This window comes from Clinocottus analis, unplaced genomic scaffold, assembly GCF_023055335.1.
Source record: "Clinocottus analis isolate CAN_PGR_092001 unplaced genomic scaffold, fCliAna1.0.p SCAF_16, whole genome shotgun sequence".
In the NCBI taxonomy this organism is placed as follows: Eukaryota; Metazoa; Chordata; class Actinopteri; order Perciformes; family Cottidae; genus Clinocottus; species Clinocottus analis.
Window position 1 is genome coordinate 7,439,284 of NW_027175887.1, and position 19,461 is coordinate 7,458,744.

General features: G+C 41.7%; 3 protein-coding genes across 6 annotated transcripts; 2 read left to right on the top strand and 1 right to left on the bottom strand.

Moving 5' to 3' along the window:
- The first annotated feature begins 896 nt into the window (after positions 1 to 896).
- Positions 897 to 3,652, top strand: rnf113a (ring finger protein 113A). Its single transcript, XM_068579366.1, has 10 exons — positions 897 to 1,047; positions 1,602 to 1,681; positions 1,767 to 1,865; positions 2,315 to 2,422; positions 2,525 to 2,634; positions 2,756 to 2,862; positions 2,978 to 3,067; positions 3,145 to 3,238; positions 3,313 to 3,419; positions 3,511 to 3,652. The coding sequence occupies exons 1-10, from the start codon at positions 942 to 944 to the stop codon at positions 3,576 to 3,578; spliced, it is 969 nt and encodes a 322-aa protein (XP_068435467.1). The 5' UTR covers positions 897 to 941; the 3' UTR covers positions 3,579 to 3,652.
- Positions 3,653 to 3,683: 31 nt separating this feature from the next.
- Positions 3,684 to 11,400, bottom strand: strada (STE20 related adaptor alpha). 4 transcript variants are annotated; one of them, XM_068579365.1, is made up of 13 exons: positions 11,006 to 11,400; positions 10,294 to 10,359; positions 9,911 to 9,968; positions 8,774 to 8,802; positions 7,301 to 7,403; positions 6,809 to 6,930; positions 6,448 to 6,556; positions 6,208 to 6,331; positions 5,629 to 5,800; positions 5,389 to 5,493; positions 4,982 to 5,235; positions 4,843 to 4,885; positions 3,684 to 4,691 (listed from the first exon to the last, which is right to left on the bottom strand). In XM_068579365.1, exons 2-13 carry the CDS (start codon positions 10,303 to 10,305, stop codon positions 4,536 to 4,538), a joined length of 1,287 nt encoding a protein of 428 aa, XP_068435466.1. In that variant the 5' UTR covers positions 10,306 to 10,359; positions 11,006 to 11,400; the 3' UTR covers positions 3,684 to 4,535. The 4 variants fall into 4 exon arrangements, with proteins under 4 accessions (XP_068435466.1, XP_068435464.1, XP_068435463.1 ...); XM_068579363.1 differs by lacking the exons at positions 8,774 to 8,802; positions 10,294 to 10,359 and having other exon boundaries at positions 11,006 to 11,395; XM_068579362.1 differs by lacking the exons at positions 8,774 to 8,802; positions 11,006 to 11,400.
- On the top strand, positions 11,078 to 18,351 carry ddx42 (DEAD (Asp-Glu-Ala-Asp) box helicase 42). Its single transcript, XM_068579361.1, has 18 exons — positions 11,078 to 11,230; positions 11,897 to 12,118; positions 12,238 to 12,388; positions 12,480 to 12,541; positions 12,941 to 12,977; positions 13,340 to 13,492; positions 13,599 to 13,703; positions 13,935 to 14,054; positions 14,153 to 14,329; positions 14,450 to 14,578; positions 14,688 to 14,787; positions 14,871 to 14,918; positions 15,021 to 15,118; positions 15,387 to 15,663; positions 15,893 to 16,119; positions 16,208 to 16,318; positions 16,506 to 16,613; positions 16,909 to 18,351. The coding sequence occupies exons 2-18, from the start codon at positions 11,904 to 11,906 to the stop codon at positions 17,632 to 17,634; spliced, it is 2,844 nt and encodes a 947-aa protein (XP_068435462.1). The 5' UTR covers positions 11,078 to 11,230; positions 11,897 to 11,903; the 3' UTR covers positions 17,635 to 18,351.
- Positions 18,352 to 19,461: the final 1,110 nt, after the last annotated feature.

Here is a 19,461-nt window from a genome sequence, read left to right on the forward strand (position 1 = left end):
AAGTGATTTCTTTTGAGAAATGTGGCACAAAATTGAACGTACATTATAAAATATACAGAAACAATCAAAAACATAGTCCACCCATGGCAGACGCCCAGCATCAGTTTCAACACATATGGTGTGAAGATTAAACACAATACAGCAATAAACAGCACAATTTAACTACAATGTACTTTATATAAGCTGTGAAGATTCAAGTTTTCATTTGCTACTACGGAAAAGGAGCTGCCAGGCTCCCTTTAATAATGCTAATTGAATATTCAACAAAAGTTTAAAAAAAAAAGGCACAAAATACTGCATACGTTATGATACAGGTATAACATATAAAATATATACAAAACTATTCATATTTGTGAACTCTCTCCCCACTGTCCCACTCCGTCCTTTTCAGACTCACACGTCTGAATGCTGCTAAGGAGTTACAGTCATTTATTTATAATTTATAGTTTAGTCCTTCATAGTCTTAATAGTTCCTAATTTATTATTATTACTATTATCCTTTTAAAAAAAAATGTTTTTAAACTGTTTTTTGCACTTTATTATTATTACTATTACTATTGCAGAATTCACTATATGTTGGACAGAAGAGAAACATACTTTCGATCTTCTGTAAGTTTGCACATTGCACAAAATTGATAATAAAAATGACTTTGACTTTGATATTTTTGGAAGACAGGTGTACAGTTATTTAAAAGAATAAACACCCTGAATGTAAAGGCATCATAAACCGTGTGTATCGTCTGTCAGGAAAAGTACATTCAATTTGAAGTACTTAGAATATGGTTAATGTATCGATATTAAGACCATGTTTTGGGTTCAGAGTGACTTAATTCTGGAGTAATTCTCCTCTCGCCCCGCAGGAGGCCCCGCGTTAACACTCCTAGCCACCAGGGGGCGCTGTGGTGACGAACACGGTTATTTATGTTGCAGTGAGGGTGAATATGGCGGAGTCTGAAGAGACAAAAGCGGGTCCTTGCACTTTTCTTTTCAAAAAATCTACAAGAAAATTCTCTGGACGAAAGAGAAAAGCAAGCGACAGCGACAAAGGTAGATTTATCATTTGGCTCGTGTCTGTTGTGTTTTTCCGGATGTGAGTCCTCGGGTGCTGCTGGTAACGCTGCGGCTTTGTCAACAAGCTGAACTGCCAAGAGTGTTCGTTCTTGTCTCTAAACAAAACAATAACATTAACCCGATAAGAGCCACGATAATCAACAAATGAAAGTCACTCTGTAAACTAGGGGCAGGTTTAGGTTTGTCGCATACAAGTACCAGTTTCCTCATGTGTGCTGCGTTCCTGGTCCCTCGGAATTCAGAGGGTTACGACATTTTAGCGCAGAATCCATTGTGGCCTGATAGCTTAATACCACTTATTACATAAATTGGCAGTAGTGGAAAAAAGTAGCCTGTTCAGATCCTTCAATTAATACGAATACGACACTGTACAATTACTGAAATACAAGTACAAGTCCTGCATTTAAACCCTTACTAGTTATGTAAGTACATTCAGCAAAATATGAAAAGTACAACATATTAGAAAACACACAAAGGATGGACAATTTTTGAAATTCAGTTAAACTTTTATTTTAATTGTATTCTTTCAGATGGCAACAGCGATGAGGATCAGAGCTCTGTGGTCAGAAAAGGAAAGAAGGGCGGTCGAGTCAACCCCATGATTCAAAGGGTACCCTGCTAATGTTAATATTTAAAAATCCATTTTGAGTTTACTAGTGCGAGGTGAACCTGACCCCAGTCTCGTCCCTGTTCAGTCAAATAAAGCGGAGAAAGGTGATGCATCTTCCAGTGAAAGTGATGGAGAAAAAGAGGAGAAGAAGGTCACTGTTGCCTACAAGTCCACACGGTCAGCAGTGAGTTAAGACTTTTCTTTCCTTTTACATTTTATAAGTGCGGCAGAAACCGTCAAGTGCAATGATTTGAATCCCCATATCAGGAAAAGGCAATGGGAAACACGTTTCTCCTTCAGTAACTATTGTCAAGTATTTACCAGACAAAGATGTTTTTTTAACTTTGTGTACAATGTGTTGGTGCAGCACAACAATATGTATTTTTAAACCGCATACATACGTTTTACCTTTTTAAATATTGCTCATTCCTGAGATTTCAAAAATGTAGTAAGTTTTGATTAATTGTGCAGCCAGCCACAGATGTGGAGCTGCTCAGTGGAAGAAACGTTTGGTTCTCCATCTGCATCCATGTTTGTCGGAGTGCTGTTTTTCTGCAATCACAGGCATTTTGTTTAAATGCTGTAGGAATCTTTCTCACTCTTTGCCATTCTCTCAATCTCGCCCCATGAAAGAAACCAGAGGGACCCGATGACAGGGGTGCAACTGCTACATATGAGCTGGACACAGAGAGAGACAACGACGCTCAGGCCATCTTTGAGAGGAGTCAGAAAATCCAAGAGGTACAAGGGATTACTCTTCATGGCAGATTTTTGCAAAAAGATATTTTCATCAATACTCAGTATTGTAAATACGTTTTGGGCTTCTTTTTTTTCATTCAACAGGAACAGGAGGGTAAAGAAGATGATAAAATCTACCGTGGCATCAACAACTACCAAAAATTCATCAAGCCCAAAGATACCACCATGGGCAATGCCTCCTCTGGTATGGTCAGGTGAGTACTAAGGCTGGACAATATTTAGCGCATGCTTTCATGAGACACTCCTCACATATAAATGTTATTTAATCCATTAGTGTTGCTGCATGCCTTTTTTGTTTGTTTTGTTTTTAAACAGAAAAGGACCAATTCGAGCCCCTGAACACCTTAGAGCCACAGTCAGGTGGGACTACCAGCCGGACATCTGCAAAGACTACAAGGAGACTGGTTTCTGTGGTTTTGGTGGTGGGCATGCTACTTGTACCATTTAAATAATATCAAAGTCATCTGTTGAATAGCTCAAACTTAACAATTTCCCATCTTAAGATTTAACTTTAACACCTTTCTCTGCTGCTTTTAGACAGCTGCAAGTTCCTCCACGACAGATCCGACTACAAACATGGCTGGCAGATTGAGCGGGAACTGGAAGAGGGCAGATATGGAAACAATGGTGAGTTCAGATGGAGGAATTTGTCGGTTTGTTTGTCTGCGTCAGCATTTCCTGAACAACACTGTGCTATCATGTAGATGAGGAGAACTACGAGGTGAGCAGCGACGATGAGGATTTGCCCTTCAAGTGCTTCATCTGCAGGGAGTCCTTTAAAAATCCCATCATCACAAAGTGAGCCTCTTGTCCTCTGCTTCTTCACAGTTTACTACCAGTTGCAATGTGCTAACCAGTGAACTATCTCCCAGGTGTAAGCACTACTTCTGCGAGGTTTGTGCTCTTCAGCATTACCGCAAGTCCAAGCGTTGCTATGTGTGCAACACTCAAACCAACGGTATCTTCAACCCAGCAAAGGGTAAGTTGACTCGGTTACCTTTTGAGACAGGAAATAAACTTCTAAGAAATTCATTGACTGTTCCTGATCTAATATTTTCTTGTTATTCCAGATTTGATGGTCAAGATGGAGAAACGTAAGGCCGAAGCAGACCAGCCTCCATCAGATGAGGAAGATTAGCAGCATTGGAATCCTTTCACCCTCTTATGTGTTTGTCTGTGTACATTTGGAATAAAATTACTTATTTTAAGACAGTTAAGTGCCTCAATGTGTGATAACATCAAGTTAAAGCATGAAAGTGAACAACGTTTATTGTTAAAAGTTAAGCATGACATTTGCAACACTAACATTTGCCCCAACTTTCACATGTCCATGCAGACAAAACAAGCACCAATGCAACATTCACTTCTAACATAAGTAACATCACACTCAGAGTAAGTTCAAGAAAACACACTGCTCTCAAGGTTTAATTTAAAACAGATGCCATGCTTATTTAACCTTTGCGCAACAAAAGCGATGTGTAAAGCACGAGATGTAGTTTACACTTCAACACAGGCAGAGTGTTAAGAAATGTGTATGCATGCTGTTAATCTATCTGACCCTTGGGGCAAAGTGGAAACTTTACATCTGGTGTGCAGAAGGCAGAGTGAGCTGTGAGGACTGGTGTTCACCCTTATGGTGGTCTCACTGAGCAGATGGGCTACAGCAAGCGGCCTTGTGCAGAGAGGTAGAATATCCTCTCTGATTATTTAGTAACAGCTTCCCACTGATCCATTTCATGAGAATCTTTCGGTCTCAGCTACATCTACACCCACAGACACTCCTGAAACCTCAGCGACAGAACGAGGAAAGAAGGAGTTCTGTTGCGTTTTGTACACGTGTGAAATAGTGAGAGGCCATCAGTGCAATGCAAGAGTCTGAGCACATCTAGAGAACAAAAGCATGTGAGGAACTCCAAAAAGAGGCAAGATGGCTGCTGGCTTTTTTTAACCTTTTGTCTGAGAACAGCAACTTCTTTTTTAGTTTGACATTTAAATTATTTACAAAGAGACCATTACAAAAACACATTTTGTCCAGTATGCTCAGAGAGTTTTCCATCCCAATCCCATGAGCATCCATCCACCTCGTCCACCACCGTCAGAAGTCCCAGTCGTCCACCTCCAGGTAGCTGAGACCCGATTCCAGACTGGCCAGTCCAGAGGGAGATTCATGCATCTGGGAGCTCTCGAAGCTGCTGATTGGGGACACGGGCCGCAACAGCTCAGGCAGCGCCTCTGACGGCCGGCGTTTGATCTGAAAAGGAGGAAATGAAAAAACATTTGGAGGACAATCTTACTTTTTCCAATGTTGTCAGACAGTAAATGTACAAAGCGGATCTGTATCAACACCACAAAAGTCCTTTTTCAACTGAAACTACAGCAAGTTGAAGGAACAGATATGTCACCTGTTTGAACAGTGGATGGCCTATGAGAGTGGTGGCAGATGGTCTGAAAAGCAAAACAGGAAATATAACGAATATCTTGGAAAGTACCATTTTCTACATGTTCTATACAATCTGTAAGCATAAAGGAAGAGAGGCCAACCTCTTTTCTGCATCTCGCTGCAGACACAGCTCGACGAAGGCGTGGAAGTGTGGGGAGAACGTCCGGTTGTAGGGGTGTCCGCCTGTCGAGGAGGAGGCCTCCCCGTTGGAGTGCCGAACACTTCCGGCTACCGGACCCTCGCAGATGCCGGAGTCGGCCCCGGAGCGAGACGGTTTCATCGACAGCTCCTCTGGTGGGATAGTCGTGGTGTCCAGCAGACACGGCACCGTCCCATTCAGCTTCTCTAGCAGCATCTGGGGGAGTGAAGAGGATATGGAGAGGGTTAGTTCATCTTAAAAGACAGTTTAATCATACCATAGTTTGTCTTATTTGTCACTAAATCTCTTGCTACAAACATATACTGTGATGCAGAGGAACAGGTGGGGAGCTGCTAGGTAACGTCTGACCTGTGTAGCTGGCATGTCTTTAAAGGGTACGTGTCCATTGGCCAGTTCACAGGCTGTGATGCCGAGGCTGTAGATGTCTGACCGAGAGTCGTAGCCCTGCAGGTTCTGGGGAATAAAACATTCACGCATGATATTTGCTGAACTATTTTAGTTCCATGTCCATTTAATTCTGCAGCTAAATGTCTCGGAGAAGTATTAACTCTAAAGTATCATGCTTAAACATGGAGGAATGTACGGTACCTGCTGCAGCACCTCGGGGCTGAGCCAGGGCAGCACCTTGACGCTGTACTGGGGAAAGTCGTGGACAACTCTGGCCCTCTGGCCGTGACGGATCAGACTGAAGATGCTCCGCAGACCTGACATGCAGACCTGTCCGTCGGCCGAGATCAATACATGGCTGGCCTTCACACTCCTACACATATCCAAAGATATTTAAGACATCAAACATCACATTGACCTGTACTTACAGGTAGAGTATAGTTTATCAAGATTGTCAATTTATTAAAACCCAGAAGGTGTAAGCTGAGGTCCAGAAACCACCACAAAAACTAAACTACATTACGTAAGACAGAGGTATTGTCTTGTCTCCAAATGTGACATAATGACTCCTTCCCCTACCAGTTAGTATGCTTAATGATCAAGTAATACTACAATGGTTGATCACCATATGCAGCCTTTTTATTTAGATTCCTAATAACTGTGTGAATGTGTTTGATGCTGACCAAAGAAACGTCCATTAAAACATTTAACGTATCTTCCACGTTTTCCAAATATTTTATTTTGATACAAAAAGGCATAAAAACTCAAAGTGTATCTTACCGGTGCACATATCCCATGTGGTGGATGTATTCCAGGGCTTTGAGCATACCCAGCAAAATGTATGCGATGGTCAGCTCAGTCATTCCATCAGCGAAATGTGAGCAGATCAGATCTCTGGCTGACCCTGAACACCATCAAACACAGAAAATCACGGTAAGCCGGCCTCTATAAATATTGGCTACTTTTAAATTGTTATTTATGACGTATGGTAAAAATGCGACATTGAAGAATATTTCTTACCATAAGCCATGAAGGGGGTGATGACCCACAGCTCATTCTCAAATATAAAGATGCTCTTGTAGGGTACAATACTGGAGTGGTGAAACAACTTAGACACATGTAGTTCGCACTGGGGAGACAGAAAAAAAGGAAATTACAAGTCAAGTCGACAAGCAGAGAGAAAAAGATGATTCTCAATCTAATTAGGCATCCGAGGTTGAGCCGTAAATACCGGAAAGTTAATGAGAACACAAACACGAGGGTTACGCAAGTGTTCCCAATGCTTTGGTGAGATGAAGGAAGGGAGATTATATTTTAAGCAGGAGAGATGCAACGACTACGGGGGAGCCGAGTCGTAGTAGTGATGGAGTCCAGTGCAGACCTGCAGGTAGGTAACCATGTCATTAGTGCACGACTCCAAGTTAATCCGCCGGATGGCTACGTGCTCCCCAGTGGGTCGGTATCGAGCCAGGTTCACCGTCATCAAGTCGTCCAATCCCCGGCCTAAAACACAGACTTCATTTTAAAAACAGTTTTTTGTCATTGTTTCACAGGTATCCTCTAGTTATTGATTTCTGAGTATTTGTGTTAAAAAAAAAAAAAAAAACATAACATAAAATGGCAGTAGTGCAGTCTATCCTCTGTTCAAAAACTACACTGCAAAGTGAAAGAATAGCATTTTCACCATTTGGATACCAATCACTTTCTCTTTGAATGTAGAGACGCAGTGAACTAGTTTTATAAAGACAATATGTCACATCACAAGCAGCTGTGCGTTAACCAATGCTATTGTATAACTACTACTAAATTATACGATAAACCAACGGAATGAAATTGAAGCGGCCAAGTCATGTGTGTGTCTGTCTTCACATACCGATAACAGCGAGGAGCTCATAGGAGCGGCCGTCAGGGAGGAAGCTGCCCATGGTGTCCCGGCGTGGGAGGGAGGTCAGACTCTCCTGGCTGTCCTCATAGGCCTGGAGGAAGAGGAGAGGATATAGAACGACTGAAGACGGGCTGTGACACTTAACTTTGCTTAAGTGCAGGACTGTGTTAAGGAGTTGCGAGTGACTACCGGAGGGTTGTTCATACAGTATGTGTGTAAACTGTTAAAAGATCACTAAAGGAGAGGCTGAGTTGTGTTAGCGTGAACCGCCATAGCAGTAGCCAAAGAAAAAAAAAGAAAAAAAAAAAACAGGAATTGAAAGACATCGGCAACACATACTGACCTAAAAAACTCTCACAGGCAACATTCTTTGTGAATACAAGCATTTACTGAAGGTCTAGTGATAAAACATTATTATTATCAGAAAAGCAAATACAGAGAGACAAAGTGTTACCTACATACAAGAAAATGTTTTAGAATCACATGAGAAAAGTCAATAAGCCTGGCAGTGAGGACTCCTGAATCACATCGGTTTTTGACCATAATGGATATGGACAGATTGCAGTAGCAAGCTGTGTAAGCCAATGAATGCAAGCTGAATGAATATTTGTATGATTTCCATGGTGACCAGAATGAAGACACACAAATTAAAGAACAGTGCACTTCCTTGTGCTGTATCATACCGGCCGGAGGTTGTTTCAAGATTAAGATCAAGATCTGAGACGCACAATTCTGAAAATATCCTCACAGATAAAAACCAAGAGTTGTTCCATGTGTGGAGTTCTCTCCGGATGTGAAGTAAAAAAGGTGCTTTATGTTCCGTTTAAACTTTAACGGACATAAAAACCGGCATGACGGCAAAGCCAGACGTGCCGTGGCAGCCATCAGCCACGGGAACGTCTGTAAATGTGGATCCAATCACTGTACAAACTGCCAACGTGATCAGATTCAGAAGGGGTTGCCATGCCTTTGCTAAAGCTGAACACATGGAACTCCATTCATCTCCAGCCTGACATCCAAGTGTGACGTGGTCAGTTCACCATCAACACAACAACCGTCCGTCCGCACAGACAGGCAGTGTCGAAACACAAAACACTCAGCACAACATTAGGCTCTTAGTGAGGTGACAAAGACACACCAAAATCCCAAAACAGTGCAGTTACCTGAAGCAAAGCAAGTGATGAGCACACTGAGGACTCAGGACTATTTAGATTAAACATGATTATTCTTTTTAATTCCCAACAGAAGCAGTGGTGAGGGAGGTGACCTTCGAAACTTTGCGTGTTTATAGCGTGTGCCATGAGCTAGACACTCATGCATAAGTAAATGTGCATAGCCTCAGGGAGGGGGTTTGTGGATTCTTCTACATATGAATCTCTGTGCGCACATACACATGCATGCACGCACATACACAAAGAACATAAAGAATTGGGGTGATGATGACAGGAGTACCACACTTACTTTCCTGTGAGAGAATCCCTGAGCTTGCTCTGGGGTAGAAAAACCACATCAATGACATAAAGACATGTAGAAACACAAAACAAGAGAAGGTTCTGTGTTTAAAGCAGCTCTTGAACTGGCAATTGCAGCATCTGGAGTTTGCAGTAGGCTGCAGAAATTGACAGATGACCGAAAGCAGCTTTGTATTTTATGTGACTATCCCACGAATATAATTACCAATATAAGCGATTTTCATGATAACTTCTGCGAATGTTTAACCTGAAACTGCACTGCAAGTGAAAAAGCAATTGAGCGATGCCCTGCAGGATTTTCCCGGGTATTATGTAAGGCCATGAAAATAGAGCACAGCCAAAACAGAAATGACACACTTGAACAAGCATGAAACTTTGAGCAATGATCCACCAGCAAGGAAATGAAAATCAGGCAAAAAATATATAGCAACCCAAATACAAAAGTATTGTTCAGGCGAAACCCGGCATTGAAAGGATAAACAAACCAAGAACAAATAGCAACAAACAAATAACATATAGATGTATTTTTATACAGGACATGTTTTTGGTCGAGACCAAGCCCATCATAATTATTCATTTTTACTTTGATGAAGATAAAAACAGTCAAATCAGTCCTGCAGTAGTCTGTCTACAGGATAGATTTACTTGGGAAAGATGTGGCAAAAAGTGAAGAATCTCACTTACTTCAAAAGTTGGGAGAATGTAAGACACTAAACTTTTGGAATTTGCATAGTTATGGTATCCACGGTTTCAGGAACAATGTCATACATCTTCTGTTTGTTTTCTTTTGTGTGAACATATGTACATTGTGATGGTCTTTGAAACCACCCCACACTTTTTTAGAAAAAAAACAACAAGTATGCAAGCTTTTCAGACTAATTTTGTTTGTTTGTCCTCTGATAAATCAAACAGTAGCAAACAATGAGGCAGTAATGCTACAGACAGGTAACAGATGACCGATTGACTGGATGGAAAACCTTTATGATTGTAATTTGACGATGCCATCTGAGAAACAGATCAAAGCTTCAACAAGAGAAAATTGTTGGTTTTCTCAGTTTGTGCTCCTAAGCAGTGGTTTGTGAATGTATAACCATTTTGTTGGATCTTAGTGTGCTTTGGATCTCACCTCCAAATAACTCCAAATCCCGTAGGCTCTCCACACTCAGTTTCTCAGTTACCCAACGCTGATAGACACAGAGGGAATAACAAACATGGAGAGAAGAGAGACAATACAAACAGAATAAAGAAACATCCCACAGAAACATATTCAAAGCTGAAGAACCGTAAGAACCTTTAAAGATAACTGTATGTTATTGTCTTGTCACAAAAAAATAGTGTCAGGCTGTTACCAATAAAAGCTGCTATAGATGTGATTACAGTTGAATTTGTCTTGATTAAGCTTCAATTGAATTAATGATTAAAAACGAGAGTAGATTTAATCCAAAATCTAGGATTTAAACGGGCTTGAAAGTATGTGTCTAAAACACGAGGTACTTGTCAAACACTTACAAGAAAAGACATGGATCCTCTTGAGTGGGTTACATGTGAAAAGCAGAAAACATATCCAGGGAAAACCTTTAAAGACAAATGGAAAAGCTGTGAAGTGGAGGATGCCTGCGTTTGGTCTTCCATGCTCATTAACTAATGCAATTTCTCTTTATCGATCAGGACATTTACAGAATATGCATCCAAATACATAGCAAAAAAAACCCAAAGCAAATACTTTAAGCGTAGACCTTCTGCCATTCTTTCTTTATCTATTTGATATAAATATATTGGTACCACTAAATCCGATGAGGACTAACCTCTAGTTGAATCGTCTTTGCCAAGAAGAGCAAATATGATTATTACACCTTAGCGAGAATATTCCAGTAAATCAGTGTTGGCTTTGAGTGATGATTATCTTTATTCATGCAGAGTTTGTGGTTGAAACCAATCAACAATCAATGTTTTACAAAAGGTGGCTGCAATGCGAACACAGGGATGCATATTCCCAACGATAGCAAGCGAAGTAACTTACATGTGAACAGACCAAACGAAAACAAATAGCTAATTTGACGCAGATAAGTCACAAACCGAACTCGGCTATTACTAATGGCTTGCTAATGCAAGGCGCAGCATGGCTAGCAATAGTACATTAACGTTACCGTTAGCTGAAGCACCTACCGTTACACATTGTAGCAACAATACATCGAACTATATCAATGTCTTAAAAACGTACCTATTCGGTGTGCAGAACAGCAATGTCTGCTGCAGAAAAGCTATATTTCAGGACACAGTACACAGCTAGCGATCCGTTGCAGCGGGATGTTTTGGCAGCTGGCTCCACTCCGGCTTTGAGCGGCGGCGTCGCGGCTCTGACGAGAACAGACTGACGCGCACTAATGACGTAGCGCCTCTTGGTCTACTGAAAACATTGGAGGTTTTACTGGCACAAGAAAAAAAGGTAAATACGACCCATTTGCCTCTGTTTCAAAATGATTGATAAATTCAGCCAACGAATAATAGCGCGTGGTGGTGAAATGCAGCCTAGCTGCCCCTCATTCACGGGGGGGTCGAGCCCAGCTGCGCACATCCCCTGTCTCGGCCTCATTGTGCGGCCTAAGCTAAGGCTAACACTCTGTAACGTTGGCCAGTGTTATGTTGTTGTAACGTTACGTTACACAAAGTCACGCTCTGAGCCTGCAGCTGACCGCTAATGCTGTCGTGGTTCGTCCCGTCGTGTCCAGCGAACGTCTAATTAGCTTTCGGTTTAACTCCGTTACGTCAGTTTGTCAGCCTGATAACGTTTTCTCCTGCAGAACCTAACGTTCATTATACCTGATTAATGTACTGATGGCACACATGCCTCCGTGGACATGAATTAAATGTAATTTGCGAGTGCGTTATAGCCTTCAACGTTGTATTGCAACGTTCGTCTTGTGTTGAATCTGCACAGCTACGATCGTTAGATTTGTATAGTGTTGCATAAGAAGCGCTGAGCTTCAACGTTGTTACAATGGAGGAAGTACCTGTCAATAAAAGTAAGCCACAGGCTATTCAGCTGATTTGAATGAATTAAAAGAAGAAGAAAAACACTGCAATGAATTTTGAATTGGTTTTTGTTTTTCAGCACAACCATGAACTGGAACAAAGGTGGTCCGGGTGTAAAGCGAGGATTCGGATTTGGAGGATTTTCTCTTGCAGGTAAAAAAGAAGAACCGAGTGTACCTCAAAACTCACACTCGAACGCCTCATTTGGACCCCCGGGATCCAGTGGATATGGGAAAGGCCAGCAGCTCCCATCGTTTTACAAAATAGGGACAAAAAGAGCCAATTTTGATGAGGAAAATGCGTGAGTATTGCACCTCTTCCATACGAATGTACACTCCTACATCATTCAACCCCTTAAGAAATAATGATTTATGGTATTGAATAAATTAAAAAAAAAACATCTTTGTCATTTTTAACAAGGTATTTTGAGGATGATGAAGAAGAGTCCAGCAACAATGTGGATTTGCCGTACATTCCAGCTGAGAACTCGCCCACACGACAGCAGATGCAGTCTGGCGGCGGGTCAGACAGTGAAGATGACCCACTGGACGCCTTCATGGCAGAGGTTGAGGTGAGAAGAGACTTGCAGTCCAGCGGAGCCAAAGTAGGATATGCTTGCAGGTGCTGTTTTCCCAAACAAATGTTCTTTGTTCCCCCTCCAGAATCAAGCAGCTAAAGACATGAGGAAACTAGAGGAAAAAGAAAAGGAGAAAAATTCAGCCAAGTAAGATTCAAATCGGTTCTAATGTTTTCATTTGTTTGATTTTTAGTCACTTCAGAGGTCATTATGTAGGTGCTTTTAGAAATTATCACCCACATAAATTCATATTTTGTGAACAAAAGTGCAAGCCCCCTAATTTGAGATAATAATGCTGTTAACTTGTGTGTATCCCCTGCACTATTCACTGTCTTAACTACCAATAGCAGTCATTTGTATGCAGTAATTACATCTTAAGTTTCTTTGATTACTGGCACAAAGCATGGCACATCCAGCGATATTTTTGCTGGCTTAATATATTTCAACCGGTAAGCACCGACCTTAGTGATAATGGGTTTGTGGGCTGTCTTGGGTGTATGAACGAGCCGCAGGGAAGTTTTTTTTTTTCTCCGCTTGTCATTTCAGGGGTATTCGTGATGACATTGAAGAAGAAGATGAACAAGTGAGTGAGCTCTCCAAAGTTCTTCATCTACTACATCGTTGATCAGAGAGGTCTTCAGACCAAACATCCCCTAAATCTACCCTCTCTAATGTTATAAAGCCCCCTGTCGTTCCCTCTATCTGACCATGCAGGTTGCATTTAGGATTATTATGATGGAGTTGTTTTTCATGTGATTATTCTTGCTATCTAGAAAATGTGAGAAGGCATGTTTAATTGTTTTTTATATTGGCAATGGCAAGTAATAGGATGATGATGACAGATTGTAAGTAATTTTTCCTTCTGTTGAAGTTACTGGTACCTGGACCCTGCTGTAAGCAGCACACCAGCTCAGTTTTTCACATGAAATGCTGTGCTCTCTGCAGGAAGCCTACTTCCGCTACATGGCAGAGAATCCCACAGCCGGGCTGAGCCTCGAAGAGGAGGATGAAAACATTGACTATGACAGTGATGGGAACCCAATCGCCCCCATCACTAAGAAAATAATTTTGCCGCTTCCCCCCATTGACCACTCTGAGGTACAGTTGACGCTACTGTTTGAGCACAGTTTAATATTGGAATAATATTTGATGTCTTTATCATGTGTCATATAAGTGATTTTGTTGCCATTCTTTTTGTCTATAGATTGATTACCCACCCTTTGTGAAAAACTTCTACATTGAGCATGAAGAGCTCACCGTCCTGACTGCAGTTCAAGAATTGGAGTTAAGGCACAAATTAAATTTAAGGGTAAGTCAGAGATTCATGCAAACAAGGATATACATGTTATATAGCTAAAATGATCCACATGCCATAGTGATCTCCTTCAGTCATTTTGTTAGGCCCAATCCATTTTCAGCAATATGTCTCGCAGTGGTGAATATGGAAAAATCTTTGGAGACGTGGGTCTTCGTCATGTTTACACTGTCGTCAGCATCATCATAACAGACTTTGTTTTTGTTCTTGTCTTTTTCTTGTCAGGTATCGGGTGCAGCTCCTCCAAAACCTTGCACTAGTTTTGCCCACTTCAGCTTTGATGAGCAGTTAATGCACCAAATCCGCAAGTCCGAGTACACTCAGCCCACACCGATTCAGTGCCAGGTAATAGTGCAAGTTGCAATATTGTTTAGTGTTTCATGTTTGTTTTTTTTACGATATCATGAAGAATCTTCCTTTTTTTTTCTAAATCTGGGGTTTAGGGTGTGCCCATAGCTCTGTCTGGACGTGACATGATTGGTATTGCAAAGACTGGCAGTGGCAAAACTGCAGCTTTCATCTGGCCCATGTTGGTTCACATCATGGACCAAAAGGAATTGGAGGCCGGAGAGGGGCCCATCGCCATCATTGTGTGTCCCACCAGGGAGCTTTGTCAGCAGGTAAGAAATGGGAAGGAACTGAGTCAAACTTTGTGAATGTGTAGAGGATATTTGCTTTAGTAATAAATGAGAAATGCATTGTTAAGTGAGTTGGTTTACTAATATCTCTCACTTCACCAGATCCATGCAGAATGTAAGCGTTTCGGGAAAGCCTACTCTTTGCGTTCTGTGGCAGTTTATGGAGGAGGCAGCATGTGGGAGCAGGCCAAGGCTCTGCAGGAAGGAGCAGAGATTGTGGTCTGCACTCCGGTAAGCGAAAAAAAACAGCAACCTTGGTCTTCGACCGGCCTCCTAAAAAGAAAATGTACGCTCCTTTGCTGCAAAAAATGGGATATTTACTGTTTTTGTTTTTACAAAGGGCCGTCTGATTGACCATGTGAAGAAGAAGGCCACGTCCCTGCAGAGGGTGTCATACTTGGTGTTTGATGAGGCAGATCGCATGTTTGATATGGGCTTTGGTGAGTTGGCATTGTTAGTGTTGTATCAACCATGTTTTAAACCTGTTTGGGCCACAAAAACCTATTATTTTTTTATCTTTCAGAATATCAGGTTAGATCTGTTGCAAGCCATGTCCGCCCAGACAGACAGAGTAAGTGAGCTTCCTTAAGTATGAAGACAATGCTTCTTTGTCATGGATAGCAGGGCTTCAGAGCATTGAATTCTTAATAATTTCCTATCTTCTTCTTCACAGCTCTTCTATTTAGCGCTACTTTTCGAAAGAAGATCGAGAGGCTTGCCAGAGACATCTTGGTCGATCCTATCCGCGTGGTGCAGGGAGACGTCGGAGAGGTATGCAAGAGATGTAGCTATGCAAAGAGATACATTTGCTCATATCATCCTGTTTTCAGTGTACCTCAAAGATCCAAATCATGAATAAAAATAAATATAGTTACAGTATCCATGATTTTAAAAGTTTCATTGAACATTCAAAAGGCACAGATACTTCTGTCCTGGTAAACTTGATATTGATTGGGTACAATATTTACGCTTTTGTTACAAAGTGATTAAATACATTTAGATGCCATCCCCCTGTTTAATTACCTTCTTCTCTGACCAGGCCAATGAGGATGTCACCCAGATGGTGGAGATGCTGCACAGCACGACGGATAAATGGGGCTGGCTGACCCGGCGGCTGGTCGAGTTTACCTCTTCCGGCTCAGTCCTCATCTTTGTCACTAAGAAGTTAAACTGTGAGGAACTGGCTACCAACCTGACCCAGGAGGGTTACAGCCTGGGCCTCCTGCACGGAGACATGGACCAAAGTGAGAGGAACAAAGTCATTAGCGACTTCAAAAAACAGAACTTGCCTGTTCTGGTGGCCACTGATGTAGCTGGTGAGTTCAAGAGGAAGTGGATATGGAAAGGTTTTCTACTTTGCAATACTTTCGTTCTCTGTCGCATTCTGTTTGAGGGTTTGGATGGCAGTATTTGTGTCACTTTTCAAACTTTGACTTTGGGACAGTTTAGTCAAGAGATGAATATAAAAAAAACCTGTAGAATCTTATTAACTTAACAAAAAATACATTTAACATTTTCCTGCTTCCTGTCTGCTTTCCTCCTAAGCTCGTGGTCTGGACATCCCATCCATCCGCACAGTGATAAACTACGATGTGGCACGAGACATCGACACGCACACACACAGGATTGGTCGAACTGGTCGTGCTGGAGAGAAGGGCGTGGCTTACACTCTCCTCACCAGCAAAGACACGACATTCGCTGGTGACCTTGTGAGAAATCTAGAGGGCGCCAATCAAGCCGTTTCCAAAGAACTGATGGATTTAGCCATGCAGGTGAGATAGATGTGTCAAATAATTAAAAAGCATGTTGGTTTTTCGAATTGAATGTGTTTAACTTTATGCTGTTTATATATTTTCCCAGAATCCCTGGTTCAGGAAATCCAGATTCAAGGGTGGTCAAGGAAAGAGGATGAATATTGGCGGAGGAGGTCTTGGTTACAGAGAGAGACCCGGCCTGGGGGCTGATAGTTCTGTAAGTTAATTATTGCATCACCCTAAATCTGCTTTTTTTCCAAAATGTTAGTACAATCCTAGTAATTATTACTTACTGTAAAATGAAGACATTTTTAAAAAATTACCAGACCCCACCTGTAAACTTCAGATTTCTGACAGCATTAAATGCTTTATGGTATGTGAGAAACTCTCGGTTGTTTCTGCAGGAACGCAGCAGCAACTTTTTGTCTTCCACTAGTAGCTTTGAAGGCTACAGCAAACCAACCTCTGGAGCAATGGGAGATCGCATGTCTGCGATGAGACAAGCCTTCCAGGTCAACCTCTCTATCTTCTCCAGTTCTGCCTTAAATATGATGTCGATTGTGTATCTTTAACTTTATTTCACAGTTATTGATAGGAATGTATTTTTCTTTTCCTATTTTTTTTTTATCTTCACTAAAACATTATCGTATTTTCTTACTTGCATTTACATAAGCTTGGCATCACCACCTTGCAAATATATTTTGGTTATTTTGAGAGGCAGTGAAATGGATAATCAGAATTGTTTCAATTAAGGATTCTTTGTTTTGCTTTCCAGACAGCTAATCTCTTCCTCTCTTTTTCGTCTAGGCTCAGTATAAGAGCCACTTTGTGGCTGCGTCCAGTGGCCCTCCGAAGCTTACCACTAAGTCTAACAGCTCGTCGTGCTGGACGAGTGCCGGCAGCCTGAGCTCCGTGCCGACTGAGTCCGCCAATGGTTCCGAACGGTCCCAGAGCGTCACCATGTCCATGTCCGGCTTCACCAGTGCCGGCACCCTGAGCTCTGTGCCCGCCACTCAAGCCCCTCCACAGCAAAGCTACCCTCCGGCCGCGCCTCCACCACAGAGAGACATCCCTCGGGAGAGACATGGAGAGGACCGGGGGCGCCACGACAGCTACCGCCACACCGACAGGAGCGATCGACAAAGCGGGGAGGACCGCTACGGAGAACGAGAACGGGATCGAGAGGGAGACCGGGAACGGCACGGAGACAGAGATCGCGACCGCCACGGGGAACGGGAGCGCCACAGCAGCAGCCGCCACACCGGAGATCGCAATGGAGATGGAAACAGGAGGGACAGAGAGGATCGTAGGGGTGAGAGAGACGGGGGAGACAGAGGGAGCGGAGAGGGGAGGGACAGAGAGGATCGTCGGGGTGAGAGGGACGGTGGAGACAGGGGGAGCGGAGACAGAGGGAGCGGAGAGGGGAGGGACAGAGAGGATCGTAGGGGTGAGAGGGACGGGGGGGACATGGGAGACGATAGCTTTGCTGTCCCAGTACCACCAAAGCGTAGAAAGAGTCGGTGGGACAACTAAAAAACATAAATAAACGCATCAATAAAATAATATGTGCAACTAACTGCTCCATGATGAGCTTGTCGGTTGTGTAGGCAGATAGCAGAGCATATCAGAGGCTGAAACAAGCACAGGACCAGAGGGGCGATTTTGTGGACTTCGAATGAAAGTGTACAGTGGGGTTGGTTAGGACCTCGGAATTTGAGCAGAGCTCAAAAGAGAGTGTCAGACAGATGAACACGAGCAGCTCGGAGAAAGTCTGTACATTTATCATTAAGGCTGTTGTTGTAAGTCGCTGTGATCAAACAATCGAGCTGTCATGAATCCTGCTGTCGGTAAACAATTCAAAACTATGATTATGTTGGTTATTGTCTTGTTTCATCTCACTGAGCTCGTAACATGCTTTTGTGAGTGTAAACCTGAGGTTTTATTTTTTGTTTCCTAATTCTTTGCAAAGAGTGTTTGTGTGTTTGCATTTGTAATGTACAAAGCTATAACTCTTAAAACTGTTTCATTTTCAAACGTGCCGGTGATGATTCACAGTCACACATGTTTAAACTATGTAGCTCTTTCTGTGTCTCGTATTCAAGTTCCAGTGACGTGTCTTTCTTTGGCATTTAGTTTGTCTATGCTTTTGAAATGTTTTTCAAGAAAGAAATGTTTGTATGAGAGGAATTTGAAGTGTTCATCCACACATGGAACATTATGTTTTGATTAAAAAGAGTCCTTTGGCATCTACTTTTGTGTCTTCTTTCTCAGACAGACAGAATATGTCACTCTGCACAGTTTAAATTGGTTATTTTATGCAGTTATACAGATTTTCTTTTTTCTAGCATTGTATTTCCTCATTGTGACCACTGGGGGGCGGATTTTCATTGTTTGAACCAACCGTTACCTCCCTCTGTTGTTTTTGTCTGATGACAAAGGGAATGATGATATGCATAATACTAATAATGTTGAATTGTAGCTTCCGACATGATAGAACAATTAACAGGATCATTTCTGATCGCTTCGCTTGAATTTATAATATATTGGCAAGACGTGTTATCTTGTCTGTATCGATCATAATGCATCAGAGACTTAATTTGTAAGGAAATCATGTTTTGTATGTGAAGTAGTAATTGTATCAATCAAAGAAATGTAAGGGTTTTCTGCTTGTAATTATACTTACCTACAATTCAGATATAAATACTGTATGTTTTACTTTACTGCTTGTATTTGATAACTTCAGTTGCATTGTTTGTAATAATACAACATATAATCCACAATTTAGAATATGTAGTTATTTAGTTATTGTCATATGCATAACAATTCAACAGAGGCAGTTATTGGCAATAGACATCTATAATAATAGAAAAGTATGCAAGTAAAACAATCTAAAACAGAAGCACTGAACTTAAATTAATGGTGATACAATATAACGCATTTTTTTTTAAATAATATATATTTTGGTAGATACGTAGGTAGGGATAATACTTTAATCCCTAGCCATTGGTGTGTAAAATACCTAAATTATCCCCCTTAAAAATCAACTTCCCATTAATGCATCAGTAAATTAATATACAGTATGAAACTGGCCATTCTGCACCACGAGTAAGCTCTGTGTGCATTTGCGTCTGTCAGGATATTTTGTTGCCGATACTTTCGTAAACATTTCAATGCAGAACTTGTGCTAGTATTTCCACATGTGGTAAATCAACTTTGTATAATGTACTCTATCGTAATACTACCTCCAGTACCAAAGCTTGTTGTAGGGTGGGGTAATATTTATACAAACGCTCGACAGTGACATTCATGTTTCACCATTTGTTTTCATTTGTCCGACGAACCATGAACACACCAGAAGCA

What these genes read in the sequence shown, in the direction of transcription:
- rnf113a (XM_068579366.1), top strand. Translation starts at nt 942, where the DNA reads ATGGCGGAGTCTGAAGAGACAAAAGCGGGTCCTTGCACTTTTCTTTTC. An exon ending in TGGTTTCTGTGGTTTTGGTG is followed by an intron (nt 2,863 to 2,977) that starts GTGGGCATGCTA and finishes TGCTGCTTTTAG; the next exon opens with ACAGCTGCAAGTTCCTCCAC. An exon ending in TATCTTCAACCCAGCAAAGG is followed by an intron (nt 3,420 to 3,510) that starts GTAAGTTGACTC and finishes TTGTTATTCCAG; the next exon opens with ATTTGATGGTCAAGATGGAG.
- strada (XM_068579365.1), bottom strand. An exon ending in GCCCCGAGGTGCTGCAGCAG is followed by an intron (nt 5,494 to 5,628) that starts GTACCGTACATT and finishes TTTATTCCCCAG; the next exon opens with AACCTGCAGGGCTACGACTC. An exon ending in AAGACATGCCAGCTACACAG is followed by an intron (nt 5,236 to 5,388) that starts GTCAGACGTTAC and finishes TCACTCCCCCAG; the next exon opens with ATGCTGCTAGAGAAGCTGAA.
- ddx42 (XM_068579361.1), top strand. Translation starts at nt 11,904, where the DNA reads ATGAACTGGAACAAAGGTGGTCCGGGTGTAAAGCGAGGATTCGGATTT. An exon ending in CCTTCATGGCAGAGGTTGAG is followed by an intron (nt 12,389 to 12,479) that starts GTGAGAAGAGAC and finishes TTCCCCCTCCAG; the next exon opens with AATCAAGCAGCTAAAGACAT. An exon ending in CGATGAGACAAGCCTTCCAG is followed by an intron (nt 16,614 to 16,908) that starts GTCAACCTCTCT and finishes TTTTTCGTCTAG; the next exon opens with GCTCAGTATAAGAGCCACTT.